Below are 21,908 nucleotides of genomic sequence, written 5' to 3' on the forward strand. Positions count from 1 at the left end.
GGCAGGAGGCGGCGTAAGGGCCGAACGTGTTGGAGCCACTGGAGGCCGGCCGCTGTGCACAGATGGATTAAAGGGCGGGTCCGTACAGGAGCACGGAGAGCAGGTGGGGCCCAAGGAAATGGGGTGGGACCCAGGGTCTGTTTAGGATATAAGACGGAGGAGACTCAAGGATGGCTAAAAAGTGCTGGGCGCCGGAAAGCGGTGAGAACTGAGAAGTTATCTGTGGGTTTGGCAGCGTACCTTATTTCCTTGAACACTTCCCGGCGCCCCCTATGGACCAGGCAAAAGCAGACACTCTGAAGTCTGGGAAGAGGCCTTTAATAACACAATTTCTAAGTGCTCCAAAGATGAGGGGACTCTGTGAGAGTGTCTGATGGGGAATGAGACCCTCAGCTCTTTGAGGAGCCCACCTTAGGGCTGAGATTTGGAGGAGGAGTTACTCAAGGAGGTAAAGGAATAATGTTGTGGGCACTGGGAATAGCACATTTGAAGGCCTGGTTGGTGACAGGAAGTGGGGTTATTATGGTTGCCACCACTGGAGACTCCCACTCAAAGAAGAGCAGCCCACTTCTTTCCAGCTCAGTGGTGCCTGGCTGTCCATAACCATCCTGTCCCACATCCAGCACTTGCCCCCATTCTGGACTGCTGGGCCCAAGGATGGAAGGAAGCCACTGCTAGGTGCACCCTTCCCTTTTTAGTAACAGAGTCTTTTTATTGATAACTTCCCAACAGCATCTGTAAACATCGGGTACAAAAATATTCTGCTTAACTCTGTTCTCCAAGGTGGCTCGGCTTGCTCCATGGAGGCCCCAGGAGAAGCCTGCTGGGCCCTCAGGGTCCACACCGCTGGTCCAAGAAACAGGGCCTAACCAGGCTCGGTGCTGAGGGGATGGCTAATCTCTGCCTTGAGGCTTCTACAACTGTCTCAGAAACCTCTTTGAGATAATGATTGGAGAAAGTATTCAATACTGTCATTGAGGGAAGGGGCAAGGAGACCAGAATTAGTAGGCACAGGGGTGGGCTGGGGTGAACTCAGACATGACAGTGCTTGGCCACCTTGAGGAGGTCCTGACCAGGGTGCTGGGGCAGAGGACATCTGGCTCTGGTCTCTGGGAACCTTTAGGTGTTGCTCAGAGCAGACCTCAGGCCTGGCTCTGCACCCAACCCGACTCCAGCTGGACTGGTCATCCCCTGGCCTGGCAGAGGGGTCTACAGAAGAGAGATGTTCTCAGTGAGGGAGGAGGAGGAATGATAGATCCCCAGGAATTCCATACCCCAGGGAGGGAGCCTTGTCCCCCAGTGAGCCCCAAATGACAGAGTAGGGTGGCAAAGCTGACTGTCTCAAGGCAGGGTTACCCACTGCCACCTCAGACATCTGGGCAGTGGCACCGCTGCTGCCCTGAGACCCATCCGAGCTCCTGGGAGTAGGGTTACTCGCCCGGCGTCTCCTCGTCATCTGTATGGCTGTGGCCATTGATGGCAGGGGAGCCGGGCCGGACGTGGGACAGGTCCTCGAAGCCGGGGCTGAGGGAGGGCGAGACTGTGTCGGGGCTGGTGTCACATGAGCCTGTGCTCTGTTCCGAGGTGGCAATGGTTGTTGTGGTGCTGGGCGGGATGGGGTCTTCATCCTCGTCTTCCAGGAGGGATGCCTCCGGGATGTCTGGGGGAAGGAGGCCCAGCAGTTGGCTTAGTCACCATGCCAGGCACTGTGAAGAGGGATTAACTGGGCCCAGGACCCCTGACAGCTACTCCCACCCCATGGGACATAACTCAGTTCATTTTACAGATGAGGAAACCGCGGTCCAAGCAGGTGAGAGGCCTCTCTTTAAGGTGAGGTAAGGTAAAGACGCAGGTTCTCTGGGGTTAGGCCTACGCGGGCCCTGGGGGCAAGTCTGAGCGTGGCTCTGCCCTCTTGACTGTGTCACCTGGGCCAGGCCCCTCACCTGTCTGTGTCTCAGCTCCCTGCTCTATAAACTGGGAATGATGGCATTGCCTTTATGCCTGTGGTTGTCAGCGGCCCTGGAGTGGGGAGCTGTTGGCCCATTCTGCAGACTGGGTAAACTGAAGCTCAGCATGGAGGACGCTGTGCTTCCTCTGACAAGTCACTGCCCCTCTGGGCACAGTCCCCACCTCATAGGTGTTTGTGGGTAACAGCCTGGCTCGTAGGGGTATGTGACATTCACTGGGCTAAGGACTGTCATCATTCTTGTCCACATTCCCTCGTGTCACCTCCCCCAAGGGAGGAGGCTCTAGTCCCAACACCTGCTCCGCCGGTTGCCAAGAAGATCAGGCCAGCACTCCCGCCCCTGCCCCAGGTCTTACTGGACCCACTGCCCACTAAGGCCCGGGCTTGGTGTCAGCCCTTGAGGTGACCTTCCAGAAGCCAGCCCTGGGCTGAGGGCCCTGGCATCCAAGGGCACAGAGCCCAGAAGCGGGATGTAGGAGCTCTGGGTGACACTTACGGCTGAAGGCCTCCGGGTGCTGCCTGGCCAGCTTCCCTTTCAGTGTCCTGCAGGGGAAGGGAAGGCACACAGGGCTGAACCTGCAGAGTGTGCAGGCTGGGCCCGGTGCAGGCCAGGAACCTCCCCGTCACTGCTTGTCATACTCTGCTCCAGGGCTGGAGGTAGGACTGGGCGCTCAGCCAGCGGACCTCCCACCCCCAGGACGGATGGCAGCTACCCAGCTGTCACCCAACTTCTGCGTGTCCTTGGTGCTGGCTCTGCGTGCCGGCTGGGCCCTCTACCTGCAATGCCTCATGTCTAAACCTCTTCTACCGGGACAACCTTCCAGGAACTTCCCTTCCCCTTGCCTCAACAGGCACGCCTCTGGGTGACTTGTCCCAGCCTGTCTCTCCATCCCCGGGGTGAGGATGTCTGTGGGGGCCAGGAGTGTTGACTATCCACACCCCAAACACCGAACACTGGCACTCACTAAACTGAGCTTCACAGAGAAGCACCTGCTTCCCTTTTTAACCTGGTTTTTCCTTTTTACCTGAAGTAACGCAGTTCTGTTTACAAAGAATTACAAAAGGCTCTTCAGAGCAGTCTCTCACCCTTGACTATGGCCAGCCAGCACTGTCCCCCCCAAAGTACCACTGCTGCTGCATCCCTGCCTGGGTGGACACACTTATCTCCTTCCTGAGTGACACAGATACACACAAAAGGTGTCAACCCTTGTGGTTCCTACTCTACTCCCACCCCTGCAACACCACACGTGGGCAACCAGCCTGGTGAGATGCCCCAGAAAAGATACGCTTTGATAAAGAATTTATCCGGCCTGTCTTGTGATTTCTGCACAGAGCATGCTCCAAGGAAACATGTTGCCCTCAATCTGTGGCACCTGCTCTGCCAGCAGATGCGGCTGCCCCCGGAAAAGAAGAAGCGGCACAGTCAGCCAGAAATACAGCTGTAGTGCCAGCTTGTTCCAGGCCTCGGCGCCCCAGCAGCAGTTGTTAACGGCAGTAGTGGTGATAGGAGCTCCGGGGGCCGTGTCAAGCATTCTATGTGGCTGGGGACTTGGACACCGTCTTTCTCTGTCCTCATGGAAACCAGCTTGAGAAGGACCCGCAAAACCTGGCAATCTCATTTTCCTCTTGAGAGAAGTCCTGGGTGGAGGCCAAGGGGGACATAAGGCTAGCCTTTCACTGTCTGCTCCTGCCTGCCTTTTGCATTATGGGTCTGGCACTATGTTGCATTTTCAAAAAAGGAATAAAATCTAAATTCAGAAACTCCAAGATTTTCAGATCTTCTCTAATACTAAGTGTGCAATGAAGCCTCCTAAAACAAGCTGAATCTCCCCACCGCCCTGCTATGTGGAGAGGACGGCCCTTATTGAAAAGAGGAGGAACCCTCTTTTCAGGCTCAGAGGCTCAGAGCAGGAGGCAGAGACTGGAGAGCCAAGCACTCACCTGATCCTGCGGAAGATGCTGTCCAGGTCCCGTTTCATCTCCACCAGGGTCCTTGTGTGGTGCAGAAAGCGCTCGCTCATCTGCTGCAGGCGGGCACTTGACAGGTTGTTGAAGTTGAGCAGCATCTCGTTTGTCTTCTCAAAGCGGTCCAGCCTGGTGGCGGAAAAAGGGCACCGACTCCTCTGCTCAGCCTCCAGGTCCCTGCCAACTGATCCTGCTAGGCCCTTTCCTGCTCCATGACCTTTGCGTAGACCATTCCCTTGTCTTGTGGAGCTCTACCTGGTGTTTGAGCCAGCTAGCAAACTCCTATTCAACTTTCAAAACCCTACTCAAAAATCCTACTCAAGTGTACCCTTCTCATGTAGCCTTAACCCTCTCCCTCAAGTAGACTCTTTGACACTCTGACTCCCCTAGCCCCAGCTTCTTTCTCTTGCCCAGCCCTGACACCCCGAGACCAGGAAGGTTCAAGTCTGATTTTGTCGCCCCTCGGCCTGGGAGTTCCCCAGGGTCAGGTCTGAATCTGAACTAAAGACCTAGGAGGGAGATGGGTATGCTGAGACCCAGACATATCCAGCACCACTGTCACAGGGCAAGAAAGGTAAGGTATCAGGTCTGTGCTGGGTTGTAAATGGAAGGAAGAGCCTTTGGCTTAAAGACACAAAAATAAAGCCCCAGGAGACCATGTTTCCCCCGGAAGGTTGTGTCAGCCCTTCTTCCCCACAGAGCAGGCCGGAATTAGGGTGAGGCTATGGTGGACACAGTGCCAGGCCCCGAAGAGGGCAAAGGCCATTCACAGCCCTTCCAAGTGACCCTGGGTGCTCCACAGAGACAGCCTAGGCTCTGAGAGAACAGGTTCCCAACAGGAAGTGAGCCGACTGGCTCCCTTAAATCCCCCAGCAGTTCCTTCCTTATCCCCCTCAAGTCTCCCCACCCCAGGCCTCGGGAAAGGAGCTGCTGTGGTCCCCGCCAAACTGTCCGCAGCTGCGAAACTGTCCCAGAGCCCTGCTTCCTGTGCCAAGGCCTCGCCTCCAGACCAGGAAGGAATTTACTTTGGAGCCAGCCAGCAGATTTGCTCATTTCCTTCATTTTATCACCAGTGTGGGCCCGGGGTAGAGGCGGGCAGGGCAAGAATGCTGGCCAGCAAGTGGATTCCTTCCCATACCGGGGGCCCAGGGCCCTTGGCTTCCACTCACATGTTCTTCTGGGCCAGGATGATGGCGTTGACATCGTCCGCATTCACCATGCTCAGGATGCGGCTACAGAAGACCCTCGAGGCCGAGTCCGGGGGGTCCATCTCTTCCTCCTCCTCCGCTGCCTGAAACAGGCGGGAAGAAAGTGTTTTCAGTCTGCATTAGGAAGTGGGGGGAGGTGGGATGGGGGGCTGGGAACCCCACAGGCCACCTGTCCGTAAGTGGGTCATGCCACCTGAGCCTCAGCTTTGTCATGCCAGGAACTCGGGGGTGTTTCGAGAGCCACAGGAGTTCCTATTTATAACTTGCACCCAAGCACATCACAATCCCATCACCCCTCCCACCTCCACACCTGCCCCTCTCCACGTGCCCAAAGCTACAGGCACCTTCCTCCTGCATAGACCTGCCCCCTCCTCCTGGCTGCCCGCTCAAATCATCACCCCCTCCAATGCCTTTTCTCCCAAGAGGTCTTTGATGACTACCCCTATTCTGGTCACTCATCACTTCACCTTTTTTTAATTGCTCCACTGTCTCATCGCTTCCTGAAATTATCTTAGTTATCAGTTAACCCTTTTGCCTGTCACCCCCACAGCAATATTAGCTCCAATAGAACAGAGGCGTGTGTTCTTTCTTGCTCGCTGCTCTGTCTCCAGAGCCCAGCCCAGAACCTTGTTCACAGCAAGGGATTGCCTGAATTTAGTTTTATGAAGGCAAACGGAACCTTTCAAACTCAGCTCTGAAGCTAGACTTATATCAGCAAGTTAAAGCCAAGAATTTCAGGCACTGACAGCCAGGCTGTGGGCCCCAGCAACCCAGATGGCTCTGTGGCTCTTGGCTCCCAGCTTCCCTGGCACACAGATGCTATCCCAGCAGGTGGGGACTTCCTGGACCATGCTAGGGCAGGAGGGACCACAGCTTCAGCACTGACCCTCCTAAGGAGGTTCAGGAAAAACCCAGAATCCTGACATAGCTTGGCTCTGTGGTCTGCACGTTTAATCGCCGACTGAAAGGCCCACTTGCAATTGGTTAAGGTTCACACACAGGATCAGGAAGGGCTTTCAGAGCCCACTTAACTACCCTCCTCTTTATTGAGCACCTACTGTATACTAAACAAGACACCGATTTCAAACCCTGGCAATTGTTACCATCCTTATTCATACATGAGAAAATTGAGGCTCAGAGACTGAGGAACTAGGCAGTTGTCACACAGCCAGTGAACATGGGTCACAACTCAAACACCCACAGACCACAGGATCCACAAATATGTGACTCTGACGTTCAGTAGCTACCTGTGACAGGACAGCTGCTTCTTGCAGCACCTGATTCCTGCCAGACTTCTGATTGTTTCCAGAAATAAACCTGAAATATGGATTTCTTTTTCCTGTGAAATCGCCTCATTTACAAATGTTAGCAACTAATATTTTTCTTACCCCAACACCATAGAGGCCAAGAGTACGTATCTATTTATGCCCAGAATCTGGCTATCAGTTTGCAGCCATTACGTGCCTTCTGGAGATAAACTGCCACACCTGACGAAATCCACCACCTCCCCAATCACCATGTTTGAGCTCCTTCTATGTGCCAGGCATGGACACCCACACCCTCCACATTTCCAAAGAAGATCATGTATAAAGAGGACACTTGGGCTCTCAAAGGACAGAATGTGGCGGGAAGCCCACAGCTAGAGCCTGGCAGGTGCAGGATTTGGACCTGTGGGAAATGGTTCTGCTACAAAGATGGGCTCTTTCCTGTCTCTGGCTCCCAGATGTGAGGGCTGAGGGATTCAAGGCACACTCCCCCACCAGCTGCCTCTCACAGGAAGTCTTCCCTGACTAACATACACATACAGAGTGGAAATGACCCAGCATGGGCTCTGATCCTTGCTCCAAATATATTTATGGGGGACACACGCAGAGAGGGAGACTGTGTGACCTTGGGAGAGTCACCTCACTTCCTAGATCCATTTTCTCACCCAGAAAATAGGTATAACAAAGAATCTGAATCTCACAATGCTGTCTGTGGGGACTAAAACCAATAGTGCTAAGAGGTGCTGGGCTCGGAGCAGTCAGTTTCTCCAAGTGGAGTGTGAAGAAATCCTAGGACAGGGCCCGGGAATCAGTATTCTAATGAGGGCCTCCCTAGTGCTTCCAAGAATACAGAACAAACACTTATATAGCACTTCATTTAATCCTCAGTCTCCCCTACAAGGGCATCTCCGAGGGCACCAAAGGCTCCCAGGGGTGGGCTCAGGTCACACACCAATACGGAAAGGCGCCGCAACTCCACCCAAGTCATTTAACAGAATTTAATTTGGCTGCCCAAGCTCAGCAAAACCCGCGAGGCGGGGCGGGGTTCACAAATCCCCTCATGCCCCGCCCCTGTGAAGCGGGAAACTGAGGCCCAAGCAGGTCAACGCCCGATTCCGGGAGACACGGCACAGCCTGAACACAGGCTGCCCCAACTCCCACGCCTCGGATCCAGACTCGGCCCATGGCGCCGCCCGCGCGTCCACCGCGCAGACGGGGAAACTGAGACCTGTGCGCAGGAGGGGTGCCCAGATGTTGCCAGCGGCGCGCCCCACCCCGCTACAACCCGAGAACCGCGCCCGACCCGGCCCGGCTCCCCAGAGGCCCCTGCGTCCCCAGCCCCACCCCGAACTCGGCCCCGGCGTCGGTGGCAGCAGCACCTGCACATCTGGCGGCCTTGCTCGCGCTTCCGGGATGGCGCTCGCGCCGCCGCGACGTCACCACGCACCATGCGTGCGAGCGCGCGTGGCGGCGACGTGCCCTGGGCTGACTTGCGTGCGTGGAGGCGCGGCAGGAACGGGTGGAGCTTAGATGCAGCTTCTATTTGCGGGTGCATCACAACAAATAGCCAATCAAACAGTCTCTCTCGCGCCTGCGTAGTTTCCAAAGCCTGAGCTCCAAGGCAGCCCGGAAGGGGGGAGGGGAATGGGGAGGGAGGATGAAACAACCAATTTTATAGATAGTAAGACTGAGGTCCGAGAGCGGCAAGCATTCCCACAGGGTCATGTAATCCTCGAGTGGGCTGTGGTGGATCCAGACCCAAATGTTCTGCTTTCCAGGCTGGGAATCAGACTCACTCGGGTTCAAACACCCTGCTGCGTTTTTGGTAACCTTTTTCTGGGCCAGGATCCTGCATTGCATTTAGTCATGTCTCCTTGGTCTCTTCCACTCTGTGACAATTCCTGTCTTCCTTAATCTTTCATGACCTTAATACTTTGAAGAGTACTGGTTTTGTAGAACACCTAACATTATGGGTTTGTTCAATATTTCCTCATGATTAGTCTGAAGTTGAGCAGCTTGGGAAAGAATCCCACGAAAGTGATGTTTCCTTCTCAATGCATCATATCAGGAGACACTGGGATGTTGATATGTCTCATTGTTGGTGACGTTAACTTTGATTACTTGCTTAAGGCAGTGTCTACCAGCTTCTCAACTGTCAAGTTACTATTTTCCTTTGCAATTAATAAGTATTCTATGGGGGGATACTTAAGAGACCATGTAAATACCATTGGTGTTTTGGTCTTGGGTTTTTTTGGTTGTTGTTTACATATTTTTCACCCTTTAGTTTTAGCATCCATTCATGGCTCTTGGCAGCAATAATGATTACTTACTATGTGTTTGCATAATGGTGATTTTTAATTTAATTATTAATTGGAATTCTGTTGTAAACAAGAGCTGTCCATTCTTCTCAATTATGTATTCAAGTATTTATATCACTATGGAGTCATGAGTATTTATTTTATTCTGTGCCTTATAATTAATTTCTATATTATTTATTTTACTGCCCCTTTAATTTAGCTCCTATGTCTTTTTAATATGTCTCCATGTTTCTGTGAGTACGTCCTTACTTTTGGCATCACAAGATGTTCTGTGCTTGCTTTGGAATATCCCTGGAATCAGCCATTTCTCCAAGGAGCCTGGTTCTGCTTCTTGGAGAATGGTATTTAGAGACCAAGATCTGGGTGCTGGGTGTGCTCACTGCTACCCACGTATTATTGCTTAGAGACCCTCTCAGCAGTCAGAGCTAGGAAATACATGTATGTCTACTAACCCATGCATATACACATACACATCTATTTTTAGTTCTGTATCTGTTCCCTTGTGTCTCTACTGAAAACCATGAGTTCATACTGAGATGAGGATGCGTAAAGTGAGATAACCCAAGTTAAATGCATGAACAAAATGGGACAAATAGTAATTGCTTGATAAGTGTTAGCAATTATCATTAGTTTCTGGGGTCTTATGAAATGTATGTTATATATTATATGTCTGATTTTTCTGTGTCTCAGTCTGTTAACTGTGAGTCTGGGTGAACCTAGCATCTGCCTCTTAAGGTTGCTAAGAGCTTGAGAGATACACACATACCCTTGGGCACATGGAAGACTCTTTGAGAGCCCTGGAATTGGCATATCTGAGTTCTAATTTCAGCTGTCACATCCTAGCTGGGTAGCCTTGAGCAAGTGGCTTAACCTTAAGAAATCATGCAGGTTAATTCCTTACAAGAGGGGTCCCCAACCCCGGGCTGTGGACCAGTACCTGTCCTCGGCCTATTAGGAAACAGGCTGAACAGCCGGAGGTGGGCGACGGGTGACCAAGCAAAGCTTCATCTGCCACTCGCCATCACTCCCCATCACTCACATTAGCACCTGAACCATTGCTGGCATTACAGCCTGAACCATTGCCCCACCCCACCCCCATCCGTGGAAAAATTGTCTTCCACGAAACCAGTCCCTGGTGCCAAAAAGGTTCGGGACTGCTGCCTTACAACAGAGTTTGGCCCATTGTAAGCCCTTGGTAAACTGAGGGTAAACTCTATTATTACTCTCACACTCTCCTGCCTTCATTCATTGAAAAGTAAACGATGATCAGGAATCTTATACATTCTTATAGTTCAACCAACAGTTTTAAAAATTGTTCAGTAAACCCTCTAGCCATATGGGTTCAGTAAACCCTCTAGTCATATGGGTTTGGCCCATATTCTGAGAATCCAGAAAATACTCAGTCCCTGCCTAGCCTTGGAGGATGAAGGAGAGTCTGACACAGACAATCCCAGCCCTGAAGGGAACAATGTTGGGTTAGAGGGAGGAGAGACTCAAGGCTGGAGGAACCTACAGAGTGGGGTTTGAGGACTTCTGAAGGCCAGGAAGCAGGTACATCTGGATGGAGTTTTGAGGTAGGATTAGGAGTTTTGCAGGTGCTGACAATCATTCAGGACTGAGGGGATCACAGGAGCAAAGACAGGATGGTGGGAAAGCACATAGTGTGGATTTGATCTTTTAAGAATTGTGGAGCTCCATGAGCCAGACAGCAGCCAGTGCTGAGAAGAGCCTGGGTGGCGGCTGCTGGGAAAAGTAGAACTGTGGCTCTGTCTGCATGGCTTTGCCAAGCTGTAGCAGAAGAGGCCCAGACTGGAGAAACCAAGCTTTTCAACGGGTCTCTTGGGCTCTGTTGGAAGCCAGGGAACAATTACGAGGGTCCTGGAAGGGGTGGGGGCTGCACATTGAAGCCAAAAGGGACTTGGCTGGTCCAAAATGTTTTCCTTTTCTATTTTGTTTAAATTTTATTTATTTATTTTCTTGGCTGTGTTGGGTCTTTGCTGCTGTGCGTGGGCTTTCTCTAGTTGCGGCGAGCCAGGGCTACTCTTCGTTGCAGGGCGCGGGCTTCTGATTGCGGTGGTTTCTCTCGTTGCTGACCACGGGCTCTAGGCGTGCGGGCTTCAGTAGTTGTGGCACATGGGCTCAGTAGTTGTGGCTCGCGGGCTGTAGAGCGCAGGCTCAGTAGTTGTGGTGCAGGGCTTAGTTGCTCCGTGGAATGTGGAATCTTCCCAGACCAGGGCTCGAACCCATGTTCCCTGCATTGGCAGTCGGATTCTTTTTTTTTTTTAATTTTATTGATTGATTGATTGATTTTTGGCTGTGTTGGGTCTTCATTGCTGTGCGTGGGCTTTCTCTAGTTGCAGTGAGCGGGGGCTACTCTTCGTTGCGGTGCATTGGCTTCTTATTGCTGTGCCTTCTCTTGTTGCGGAACATGGGCTCTAGGTGCACAGGCTTCAGTAGTTGCAGCACGCGGGGTCAGTAGTTGTGGCTCACGGGCTCTAGAGCGTAGGCTCAGTATTTGTGGCACACAGGCTTAGTTGCTCCGCAGCAGGTGTGATCTTCCCAGACCAGGGATCGAACCTGTGTTCCCTGCATTGGCAGGCAGATTCTTAACCACTGCGCCACCAAGGAAGTCCTCCCCCCCCCCACCTCTTCTGACTGGGCAGCCTTCCTTCCTCCCCGCCTTCCTTCCTTCCTTCTTTCCACAATGATTTCCCTGAATACCTCCCCCTGTTTTGTGCCATGCAGTATGTAGGCCTCAGGACTAAAACAATAAGAAACAATGTACCCTTCTCAGATTTTGGGGGTCTTCCAGTCTACCAGGTGAGGCAAAAGTCAACTGACGGCACAGACACAAGTGAATCAGTTATGAAGTGGAGGTTCATTTTACCAAGACTGCAGCCAATCAGGACACCTGGCCTTGCCATGGGGAGGTCAGGGATGGCTTCCAGTAGGAGGTGACCTCAGAGCACCTATCTGACAAGTTACCGCCAAAAGCCAGTTACCTTCTCCAGTGTTAGCTACCTCCAAAAGCCAGTGTCCTGCTCATTTATTCATTAATTCATTCAATTATTCATTCATCTATTGAACTCCCATAGGGCCTTAAGCATCATTCAAGGAGGTGGTGAGGACAAAACAGACAAAATTCTTTCCAGGCTGGAGCAAGATGGGGGGAAGGGGGGAAGCAAAAGAATGAACAAGATCATTCTGGAAGGGGGTAACTGCTGGGAAGAAAATAAAATAGAGTGAAAAGGAGTAAGTGCCCCCTCTTTCAAAACATGAGCCATAAAAACCCTTCTAATCAATGCTGACACCTTCTCCTGGGGCCGTGGGCACCTTATCATGCTCTAGCAGAAGGTGCAGGGAGGAGGGACTCCTCCCAGTGGCCCTGCTCTCTCAGCAGTTAACCTAGCCATTATTGAGTTCCTCCAGTATGCACCAGGCCACCCTCCCGGGATTAGACAGACCAGGTGCAGGGGCGGTGTAGCGGGGCGGAGGTTTTGTGTGCTCTTGGGCACGTCGCTCCCCCTCGGGGCCTCGGGTCTACAGAAGTAACTAGCGGTTCAGAGTGGGTTATCCAGCAGTCTGGCTGCCCTGACCTGCAAGCCTGAGCTCCTTAAGGAAATACCATTTAGTGTTGTCCTCCCAACAGCCCGCAAGGTGAGAGTGCGCGCATAGAGGTGTTTATCCCCATTTCACAGATGAGCAGAATGAAGCTCAAACAGGGGTTGTATGTCTTGCCAAGATGCGCGGCACTGACCCGAGAACTGACTCGGATCTTCAGCCCCCCGCCCCCGCCTCCGCCTCCGCCCCCGCCCTCGCCTCCGTCCGGGGTTGGCGCGACGGCCTCTGCCCCTTTAAGAACGCCCCACGGATGCAAGCAGGAAGGGGGCGGTGCCTGTGCCTGAGACGGATGTGCTCGTGCACCAATGGACGCTGCAGTCACCGCGGCGGCGTCCAATGGGCGCGGTGAGGGCGGTGCTGGGTGCCAGAGCCTGGTTCCCGAGGCGCGGCGGCCGCGGCTGGGGGCGGGGAGGGGGGCGCAGGACCCCAGGCTGGGGTCCCGGAGCCGGAGGCACGTGTCCCGGGGCGCCGGCGGGGTAGCGCTGGCCCAGAGCGCTGCCCGGACCTGGGCTAGTCCGGGGCCGGCGCGGCGGGGGCTGCGGCTGCTAGGCGGAGTGAAGGGCCGCGGGGGAGGCGAGCCGGGGGGCGCGGGGGTTCTGAGTGCCGGAGAGGGCGCGGCCTGGTGAGGGCAGCTGGGGGTGGGGGCCACGGAAGGTCAAGGGCAGCGGCTGGGGGCGCTGCCGGCGGAGACGTGCAGGGCCGGGGGCGCCCGAGGGTTGCGGGGGGTCGGGAGCCCCAGACTGGTGGCGTCAAACAGGCGTGGGGCGTTGGGAACTTGGGTGGGAGGTTGACGGTAGGCCAGGCCGGTGCAGGGGGCGTCTGGAGAGCGTAGGGTGTTATGGGATGGGGAGGGGGGGCGTCTGGGGATATCAAGGTGTTGAGGGGCGACGGGCCAGCTGTGGGGGAAGCTGGCCCGGGCTGGGGTCGGTGCTTGGGGTGGGGGGAGGGCTACTTATGCGAGCGCAGGAGATTGTGAGGGTGGGGGCTGGGAGGGTCTCAGAAAATGGGACCCGAGCCCGGAAGGAGCAGGCAGGTGAGGGTTAGGGAGGGGATGCTGTGGGTTAGAATGACGGCTCTACCACCGCCAGAGCTTGGGGCCTGGGGGAGGCGGACAGTTCTTGATGGTCCAAGGAAGAAGCCGTGGGGGTCTCGACCACTCCTCCTCAAAGGAGACTACTTTGAGAAGGTGGTAAGAAGGCCTGAGGAGAGGAGAAAAGGCTCCCAAGGAATGGCTTGGGTCAAGGTCCCTGGTGTTGGGGGCGGTGGTATTAGGTTCAGTGTATGGAAGGAAAGCCTTGGGGTTTCTGGGTGGCTCCCCTTAGGAGAAGGGACAGCTGGAGGTGGGGAGCTCTGGTAAAGATTCAGTTATTTTTCCCTTGGGCTCTAAAAAATAGTCTCCCCAAGATCTCAGGGGTTGTCCCCCTGAAAAAAATCCCAGCACCAGCTCTGGACATTTAAGCAGATAAAGCCCTAGGTTCAAATCCTGCCTCCTGTGGTTGGCTTGCTCTGTGACCTTGGGCAAATGGCTTTGCCACTCTGGGCCTCAATTTCCTTTTCTGCAGGGGGAATGTTCCCTACTTCCCCGGGGTGTTTATAAAGATTAAATAATGGTTAATAATAGCTAACACTGTTTGAACCTGATGCCAGGGCTTGATGAGTGGGTTGTTAAGTCCTTTGGACAAACCAGGGTTGTTACTCTACCCACCCTGTAGATGAGGAAACTAAGGCCTGGAGCCCCTGAGTCACACAGCAAGTGATCGGCGGTGTGGAGAATGGAGGCAGAGGAGATTTGAGGGGCTTGGTGGGATTCTTACCCCCATCCATTCTCCCCACCAGGGCCAATTCCCATCCCCCCAGCAGCATGGCATCCTGTGCTGAGCCCTCTGCTGCGGACCCTGAGCCCACTGCCCCGCCACCTGCTGGGGTCCCACCACTTGAGGACTTCGAAGTGCTGGACGGGGTGGAAGACGCAGAGGGCGAGGAGGAGGAGGAGGAGGAGGAGGAGGAGGATCTGAGTGAGCTGCCGCCACTTGAGGATGTAGGGCAGCCCTCACAGGAGGAGGCCGAGCAGCCCGGGGCCCTGGCCCGAGAGTTCCTGGCTGCCATGGAGCCAGAGCCTGAGCCCGCCCCAGCCCTGGACGAGTGGCTGGACATCCTGGGTAAGGAGCAGGGGTGGCTCGGGTTGGCCGACAGGGCCTGGACAGCTCAGGTTCAGGAGTGACCTTGGCCTAGGCCCTCTCCCCCTGAGCCTCATTTCCCCATCTCTGTTGTGAAGGAGGTTGGAAGTAAAACATGTGGTAACCACGTTGATCGCCAGCCACAGGCAGTTGCTCGAGACACTTCACGTTTATGCCCTTTTCTTGCCTCCCCACCCCATGACTTGCTTTCGCAGAGCTGTTAACAGGGCTCAGAGAGGCTGAATCACTTGCCCAGAGCCGCACAGCCAGCATAGCAGGCACTGGCAGCTCCCAATCCCCACTTTTCTTGGCATTTGTCTGGCAAGTGCCTGTCCCCAGAACAATGTGTCCTGAGATCAAATAGATCTGTGGAACATTCCATTTTGTTCATCCCTGTGTCTGGTTGATAGTATTCATTAGTGTGCTAATTGTTCAGAAAAGTCCTGCAAGAAAGAAACTAGGAGAACCCACACATGTGCCACCCCCATGTACCCCATCACAACAACTCTAGAAGATAAACACAGCGATACTAGTTCTGATATCTAATACACTAAATAATGCTAATGACCACACAAATAATAGTAAAACGTTATTACTGCCATCATTAGTGCTAATGATACAGTAGTATCAAATAATACTGGTACTGATAAAATCGAATTGGTACTGATTTCACCTCCACTACAGATATAAACCTTACTGCGCCTAAAAATAACACCAGGTGATATTTACTGAGCATTGGTTCTGTGCCAGGCCTGTGCATCATCTTATTTTATCCTCACAGCAACCCCACGATGTAAGTCCTACCATATCCCCGTTTTACAGATAGGGAAACAGGCTCAGAGAGGTGAAGGCACTTGTCCAAGGTTGCACAGCCTCCTTGGCTGTATTAAAGTTTGGGAAGCTCTTCTCTAATGATATTAAGAGCTGCCCTGCTCCCTGCCTGAGCATGAGGATGGCTCTGTTTGTTTATATTCGAGCCAGCTGCTTTCTGAAGTCAGAATTCAGGTTTCTAGACAAGGAAACTGAGGCCTTGAGAGGGGCTGTGATTCTACATCCCCGGGTTTACTTGGGTGAGAGGCAGTGCCTGGTTGAGGTCCTACCAGCATATCCACTATTAGTGCCCAGAAACCTCAAGACACAGGGGTCTCTTGGCATCCACTAGATCATTGGTTCTCAAACTGGATGCAGGGGCATGTATAAGTTGGGGAGCACTGCAGAAATTTGGAACACTCTAGAATATTCCATAGTATTAATAGATCTCTCTGCCCCTAACCTTTAGACTGGGGTCTACTCAGACTCATGGTAGTATTTTCCAGACCAGTGGAATATTATGGAATACAGGTACTTGTTGGAACATGGGTGACTGCAGATGATGTCAGTCTGACGTGCCCCATAGGTGTAAGCCCCCTATTGCCCCAGCAGTTGTCATGGCATGACAGTGGGTGTCATCATTGCGGGGGCTCCTTGAGTGGATTCATGAGAGCACGGGGCCCTATGCCTGGTACTCAGTAGGTGTTGGCTGTGGCCATTTGGCCATTCCTAAGATCGTTTGGGGTATGGAGGGGAACATAGTGGTCTCTTCGGCCGCTGGAGGGGGGCGTTGGGGGCTACTTTTGCTTATAGGTCCTTCAGTGATGTGGTGCTTTGGTCGGGACACAGTCCTGGCATCACAGGTGCTCTGCTAACCAAGCAAACTACTCACTAGGTGTCACCAGGATACCCCCTGATCACCCCATTTCATGGCTGGGTAAATCGAGGTCCACACGTCACAGGGCTGAGATTGGAACCGGAAGAGGGAGGAGAGGGTAGCTCCAGAGTCTCATTACTGGGTATCCCTGCTGCCCTGATTGTGGTAGGCAGGATGGCTTTTCTCAGCCCTTTGCCCTCACTGAGCCTTGACTTTCTTTTTTTTTTCTTCTTTTGGCCACGCCGCCTGGCTTGCGGGATCTCAGTTACCTGACCACGGATTGAACCCAGGCCACAGTAGTGAAAGCCCGGACCCGGAATGCTAACCATTAGGCCACCGGGGAACTACCTTGGTTTTCTTAAGATAACAGACCAGCCAGCGTTCACTGAGCCCATCCTTGGAGCCAGTATCGTCAGTCCCCAAATCAATCCTTTCATGCCCAGTGTCCAAGCCGGGGACACTGAGGCCCAGAGGCATGGGGTCACCTGCCCAGTAGTGGCGGAGTGGCCACTGAAAACTCAGCTTGTGCCCTGGTGCTGTGCCACCCCCAGGATAGGCAGGGCTGGGGAGGGGGGAGTGCCCAGGGGGCAGCTGCCCATCTGAGCTGCTCAGTGACAGGCTGCTTGTCCCTGCTCCATGGCAGGGAATGGGCTGTTGAGGAAGAAGATGCTGGTTCCAGGCCCACCAGGCTCAAGCCGCCCGGCCAAGGGCCAGGTGGTCACCGTGCAGCTGCAGACTTCGTTGGAGAATGGCACACGGGTACAGGAGGAGCCGGAGCTGGTGTTCACTCTGGGTGACTGTGATGTCATCCAGGTGGGAACGGTGCAGGGCCTGGGCAGTTCTGGGTGGGGAGGGGCTGGGGTGAGATGCAGGGGAGGTGGTGGTGGTGGTGGTGGCGGCCGGGTGGGTGGGCACTGCTGTACTGCACCTGGACCCACTCAACTCATGCCACTCCCCTCCCCGACCCCAGGCCCTGGATCTCAGTGTCCCGCTCATGGACGTGGGAGAGACGGCTATGGTCACTGCTGATTCCAAGTACTGCTACGGCCCCCAGGGCAGGTGAGTACCTGCTGCCTGCAGGGGTCCCTGTGAGGGTGAGGAAGTGGGTGGGACCGGTTGCTCCCCCATCTCACCCTATCTAGGTGCACATTTTATAGAAAAGGAAACGGGCTCCGGGAGGGGAACACCCGCACCAAGTCACGGAGCTCAAGAGTAGCAAGAGTTAACTTCCCTTGTGTTTTACTGAGGAGGGGGTGACGGCCCTTTCCCGCCTGTTCCCACTGAACCTAGTGTGTCTGGGGTTCAGTCATGGTGGCCGCTGGGTCTGAGTGCTGTCCCCACCCCATCCCCCAGCAGGAGCCCATACATCCCCCCACACGCGGCCCTGTGCCTGGAGGTGACCCTGAAGACTGCCGTGGATGGGCCTGACCTGGAGATGCTCACGGGGCAGGAACGCGTGGCCCTGGCCAACCGGAAGCGGGAGTGTGGCAATGCTCACTACCAGCGGGCCGACTTCGTGCTGGCCGCCAACTCCTACGACCTCGCCATCAAGGCCATCACTTCTAGTGCCAAAGGTGACCGCCAGGTCGAATCCCAGCACCTCCTCTGCAAAGCCATCCCCACTAGTGCTAGAAACTTCAAGCCACAGAGGGCCCCAGATTCAAAATGTTCTAGAAAATTCTAGAATATAGATAGATGTTTATGCCTAGTCTTTAGATATTTCTAGACTTATATCCCAGGTCCGTGGACTGTTATGGAGTGCAGGTAGATGTTGGAACGTGGGTGACTGCAGATATTGTCAATCCATGATCAGGCCCTCGTTCACTTAGGCTCCATTTTTGTCGACTCCTTGGGAGTGCCCTGAGGACGGCACTGGTCTTGGCCCATGTTAGAGATGGGGAAACTGAGGCCAGAGAGGCCTGAGGTCCCCCAGGGAGTAGGTGGTAGAGGCCCCAGCACTGGCATCTTGAAAACCCCCCATTTCCTGTGACTGGGACGCTCAGAGACCCTTCCCCCCCAGTCTCCTCCAGTACCAGCTGCAGTGGGGTGGGCCTAGGCCTGGGTCACATAATCCCTCTGCAGATGGTTGTGGGTGGCTGGCGGTGTGGTAACAGTGGCTGTAGTTGAGTGCTGTCCCCCAACAGTGGACATGACATTCGAGGAGGAGGAGGAGCTCCTGCAGCTGAAGGTGAAGTGTCTGAACAACCTGGCAGCCTCACAGCTGAAGCTGGACCACTACCGTGCAGCGCTGCGCTCCTGCAGCCTTGTGCTCGAGCACCAGCCCGACAACATCAAGGCGCTCTTCCGCAAGGGCAAGGTGAGCTGCAGCTCACAGGCAGCAGGCGGGCAGGCTGGCTCCCTGACCTCAGAGCAGTGACGCTGGTCCAAACCCTAGATTTGAGATAGGCACAGGTATCAGTCAGCCAAGCTCTCTGGGGTATAAATGGGGAAACTGAGGCTCAGACAGGTGCAGGGGTGTGGCCTGGGTCACAGCAATTCATTGACTGAGGCCAGATTTTTTTTTTTTTTTTTTGTGGGCTGCACTACATGGCATGTGAGATCTTAGTTCCCCAACCAGGGATCAAACCCGTTCCCCCTGCATTGGAAGCGTGGAGTCTTAACCACTGGACCACTAGGGAAGTCCCCTGACTGAGGTCGGATTTGAACCCTGGGTCTTAGGTTCCCTCTACTCCCCAACACTGCCCTTTGGCCCATTGATAACTGTTCTTTGCATATAACCCTTTGTGACTCCCATCTCCCTCAGAGTAAAAGCCGGGTTCTTATTTCAGCCTTTAAGGCTCTGAGCTATCTGGTCTTCCTCCTGCCATCATCTTCCAGTGTACTCTTGCTTTTTTGCATGCTGCTCAGCTTCTCCACTACTTGTTGCCTGGGCCAGGTCTGCTCCTACCCCCGTGCCTTTGCACAGGCTGTGTTCTCTGCTTGAGATATTCATACCCCAAATACACCTATGGGTCCTTCTCTCACCTCCTTCAAGTCTTTGCTCTGATGTCACCTCCTCAGGAAGTCCTCCCTACAACACCCACCCTGACCCTCTGCCCTGCCTTCATGTTTCCTGTGTCACTGTCAGCATGGCCAGGTGTCATGCCTCTTGTCCATCTCCCTTACCAGAAGGTGGGGATTTTGTATGTCTCATTCACTGCTAAATCTCTAGCCCTTCAAACAGAGCCAGGCATACAGTAGGTGCTGAGTAAGTGCTGGTGGAATGTAGGAGTGAATTTGGCTTGAATGGATTTGACTTTAATTGCTTTTGTCCCCATCTCTGTTCATCTTCACCCTGTTGGGATAGGGGGTGCTTTCAGCATTTTTTAGCAGTAAACCAAGGAGACTGAGGTGCAAGCAAACGCAGGGTCACCTAGTGTGTTAATGAGAGGCCTGAGCAGGCCAGCCAGCATTTTTTAAGTGCTTTTTGTGTGTAGAGTTCTGCATAGAAACGGAGAGTAGAGAAAAGATGTTGTCCCTGTTTTTCAAGGGTTTAGAATCTTGTGGGGAGTGAGACTGTCTGCTCATGTAGCCTTATACATGTTTGGGTCTGCTGGTTGAAGGTGACGGAAAACTACTCAAATAGATTCAGCCAAAGGAATTAACGACTTGTGGAACTGCCAAGTCAGGGGTAATGGCTTCAGGCACAGCTGGATCCAGGTGTTTAGAAATGCTGTGCAGATACTGTGTCTGTCTGCCGCGTTTCTCTCTCAGGCAGGCTCCTCTCTCAGGGTGACCAAGATGCTCCCTCCTGCTCTGCCAAAAGCTCCAGGCTTCCATCCCTTCCACTTAGCAACTGGCCTCTCAGTGGTACCAGCAGAGTTCAGGCTGGATCTCACTGGCTGGCTTGAGTCACATGCCTGGCTCTGAATCATTCGATGTGGCCAGAGCTTTGGCAGCATCCATTTGGCTTCTCGAGCCAGCCGAGGTGGTGAAGGAGGAGGAGAGACCAGCACCTGGGTCTCCTGCACAGGATGAGCCAGACATCCAGGAGAAGGAGCAGGTTAGGGGAGTGACACCAAGCCTGGTGGTCTGCTCATGTAGTCTAAGGGCTCAGGGGAGCAGTGTACGGGTGACTGGACCCCCGGGGCACTTGCTAGAGATACATTTGGGACTAGTCAGGTGGCCAGGAGCCTGGCAGGGCTGGGTCTCTTGAAGGAGAATGTGGCCCACCGTGGGTCCAGAATGATATACACCCCACTTCCTCCCACAGGTGTTGGCCCAGCAAGGCGAGTACAGTGAGGCCATCCCCATCTTGAGAGCAGCCCTGAAGCTGGAACCTTCCAACAAGGTGAGCAGAATGGGGGCACCCTGAGATTTGCTGTGCCGGCCTGTCTGGGAAGTTTTTCCTGTGGCCTGCCCCTTAGCCTTCTTGCTGTGGCTCTCCCTATGGTGTTTCTACCTGGGAAGTGGCAGGGGGTAGGTAGCTGAAGGGCCCCAGCCCACCTGCTGAGGCCCTTATTGACCCTTGCATAGGCAGTCTGGACTCACCCCCAACAGGGGTCCCAGAGGCCAAGGGCACTAGCCAGCCTGGCCAATGCCAGTGTCTTCAGCTTTCTTCCCAGAACCTTCCTCTCTCCTGGCCACCCTTGCTCCACTCCATCTTCTGGCTTCCTAGGAGGATGGAGATAGCAGCCTTCACTTCGCCGATGCCCAGAGAATAGCTGACAGAATTCCCATGTCCCAGTGGTTCCAGCCCCGAAGGGCCCCAGGGCCCCAGAAAGGCAGACTGCTAGCAGTGATCGTTGGCTTCTGCTGCCACCTGCTCTCACAGACACCCCCCTCTCACAGACGATCCATGCAGAGCTCTCAAAGCTGGTGAAGAAGCACGCGGCCCAGCGGAGCACTGAGACCGCCCTGTACCGGAAGATGCTGGGCAACCCCAGCCGGCTGCCTGCCAAGTGTCCTGGCAAGGGTGCCTGGGTGAGCTGGGGCCGGCGGGCACAGGGAGGCTCCTAGAGTAGGGGCAGGGGCTATGGGCAGGGTACGCCATGCAGAGGGAGTTTCTTCATTTTGCAAACATCGATGTCTTCATGAACTGGGGTGTTGTGGACCATGCTGGGGACACAGAGAAGCCCAGTGCTGTGTGACCAGGACTAAAGCAGAAGATAAAACACAATCTGGAGGGCTCAGGGTGGGGCTCATCCAGAGGGGAAGGGGAGGTGTACCAGAGGAGGGGACATTTGGCTTGAGTTTTGATGCATGAGTAGGAGTTTTCCAAGAGGCAGGCAAGGCATTGTCAGGCAGTGGTTTCCTGGGAGGCCTTTTTGGGGCCTGTTGCTAGCTGAAGTGCAAGACATCCGTCTTGACCGCTGTCTAGCCTCCTCTTCCCTCTCCTTTATCCACAGTCCATCCCATGGAAGTGGCTGTTTGGGGCAACTGCTGTCGCCCTGGGGGGCGTGGCACTCTCTGTGGTCATCGCTGCCAGGAACTGACCACCCAGGTGGCCGCCATCCCCTCCACTCACCGTGGACCCCACCCTGCGCTCCCTAACTCCCCCAGGCTTCCTGTCCACTGCCCTAACTGGCCTAGCCCCCTCCTCTGGGGCGGGGGCAGTGAGGTTTGGGGGTCGTGTGGCCCAGCGAGCAGGAGGGACTGAGCCCTATAGGAGGAAAGTGAGGCAGGGCCCGGGCCCCACGTCCAGCCCGGAGCAAGGGGGCCCTCATTCCTCCAGACCCAATTCCCACCCCTGACCCCACCC

The 21,908-nt window shown here is 54.4% G+C and overlaps 2 protein-coding genes across 4 annotated transcripts; one reads left to right on the plus strand and one right to left on the minus strand.

The window, feature by feature from the left end:
• Positions 1-45: 45 nt before the first annotated feature.
• KXD1 (KxDL motif containing 1) lies at positions 46-7,899 on the minus strand. Its single transcript, XM_060008027.1, has 5 exons — positions 7,784-7,899; positions 5,101-5,222; positions 3,908-4,060; positions 2,463-2,509; positions 46-1,660 (listed from the first exon to the last, which is right to left on the minus strand). The coding sequence occupies exons 2-5, from the start codon at positions 5,199-5,201 to the stop codon at positions 1,431-1,433; spliced, it is 531 nt and encodes a 176-aa protein (XP_059864010.1). The 5' UTR covers positions 5,202-5,222; positions 7,784-7,899; the 3' UTR covers positions 46-1,430.
• Positions 7,900-12,707: 4,808 nt separating this feature from the next.
• Positions 12,708-21,689, plus strand: FKBP8 (FKBP prolyl isomerase 8). 3 transcript variants are annotated; one of them, XM_060008033.1, is made up of 9 exons: positions 12,708-12,794; positions 14,180-14,502; positions 16,851-17,020; positions 17,178-17,266; positions 17,561-17,781; positions 18,352-18,524; positions 20,421-20,498; positions 20,999-21,130; positions 21,556-21,689. In XM_060008033.1, the coding sequence occupies exons 2-9, from the start codon at positions 14,205-14,207 to the stop codon at positions 21,640-21,642; spliced, it is 1,248 nt and encodes a 415-aa protein (XP_059864016.1). In that variant the 5' UTR covers positions 12,708-12,794; positions 14,180-14,204; the 3' UTR covers positions 21,643-21,689. The 3 variants fall into 3 exon arrangements, with proteins under 3 accessions (XP_059864016.1, XP_059864015.1, XP_059864014.1); XM_060008032.1 differs by lacking the exon at positions 12,708-12,794 and adding an exon at positions 13,398-13,532 and having other exon boundaries at positions 17,564-17,781; XM_060008031.1 differs by lacking the exon at positions 12,708-12,794 and adding an exon at positions 13,399-13,532.
• The last annotated feature ends 219 nt before the right edge of the window (positions 21,690-21,908 follow it).

Source organism: Delphinus delphis, chromosome 3 (genome assembly GCF_949987515.2).
Source record: "Delphinus delphis chromosome 3, mDelDel1.2, whole genome shotgun sequence".
NCBI lineage: Eukaryota > Metazoa > Chordata > Mammalia > Artiodactyla > Delphinidae > Delphinus > Delphinus delphis.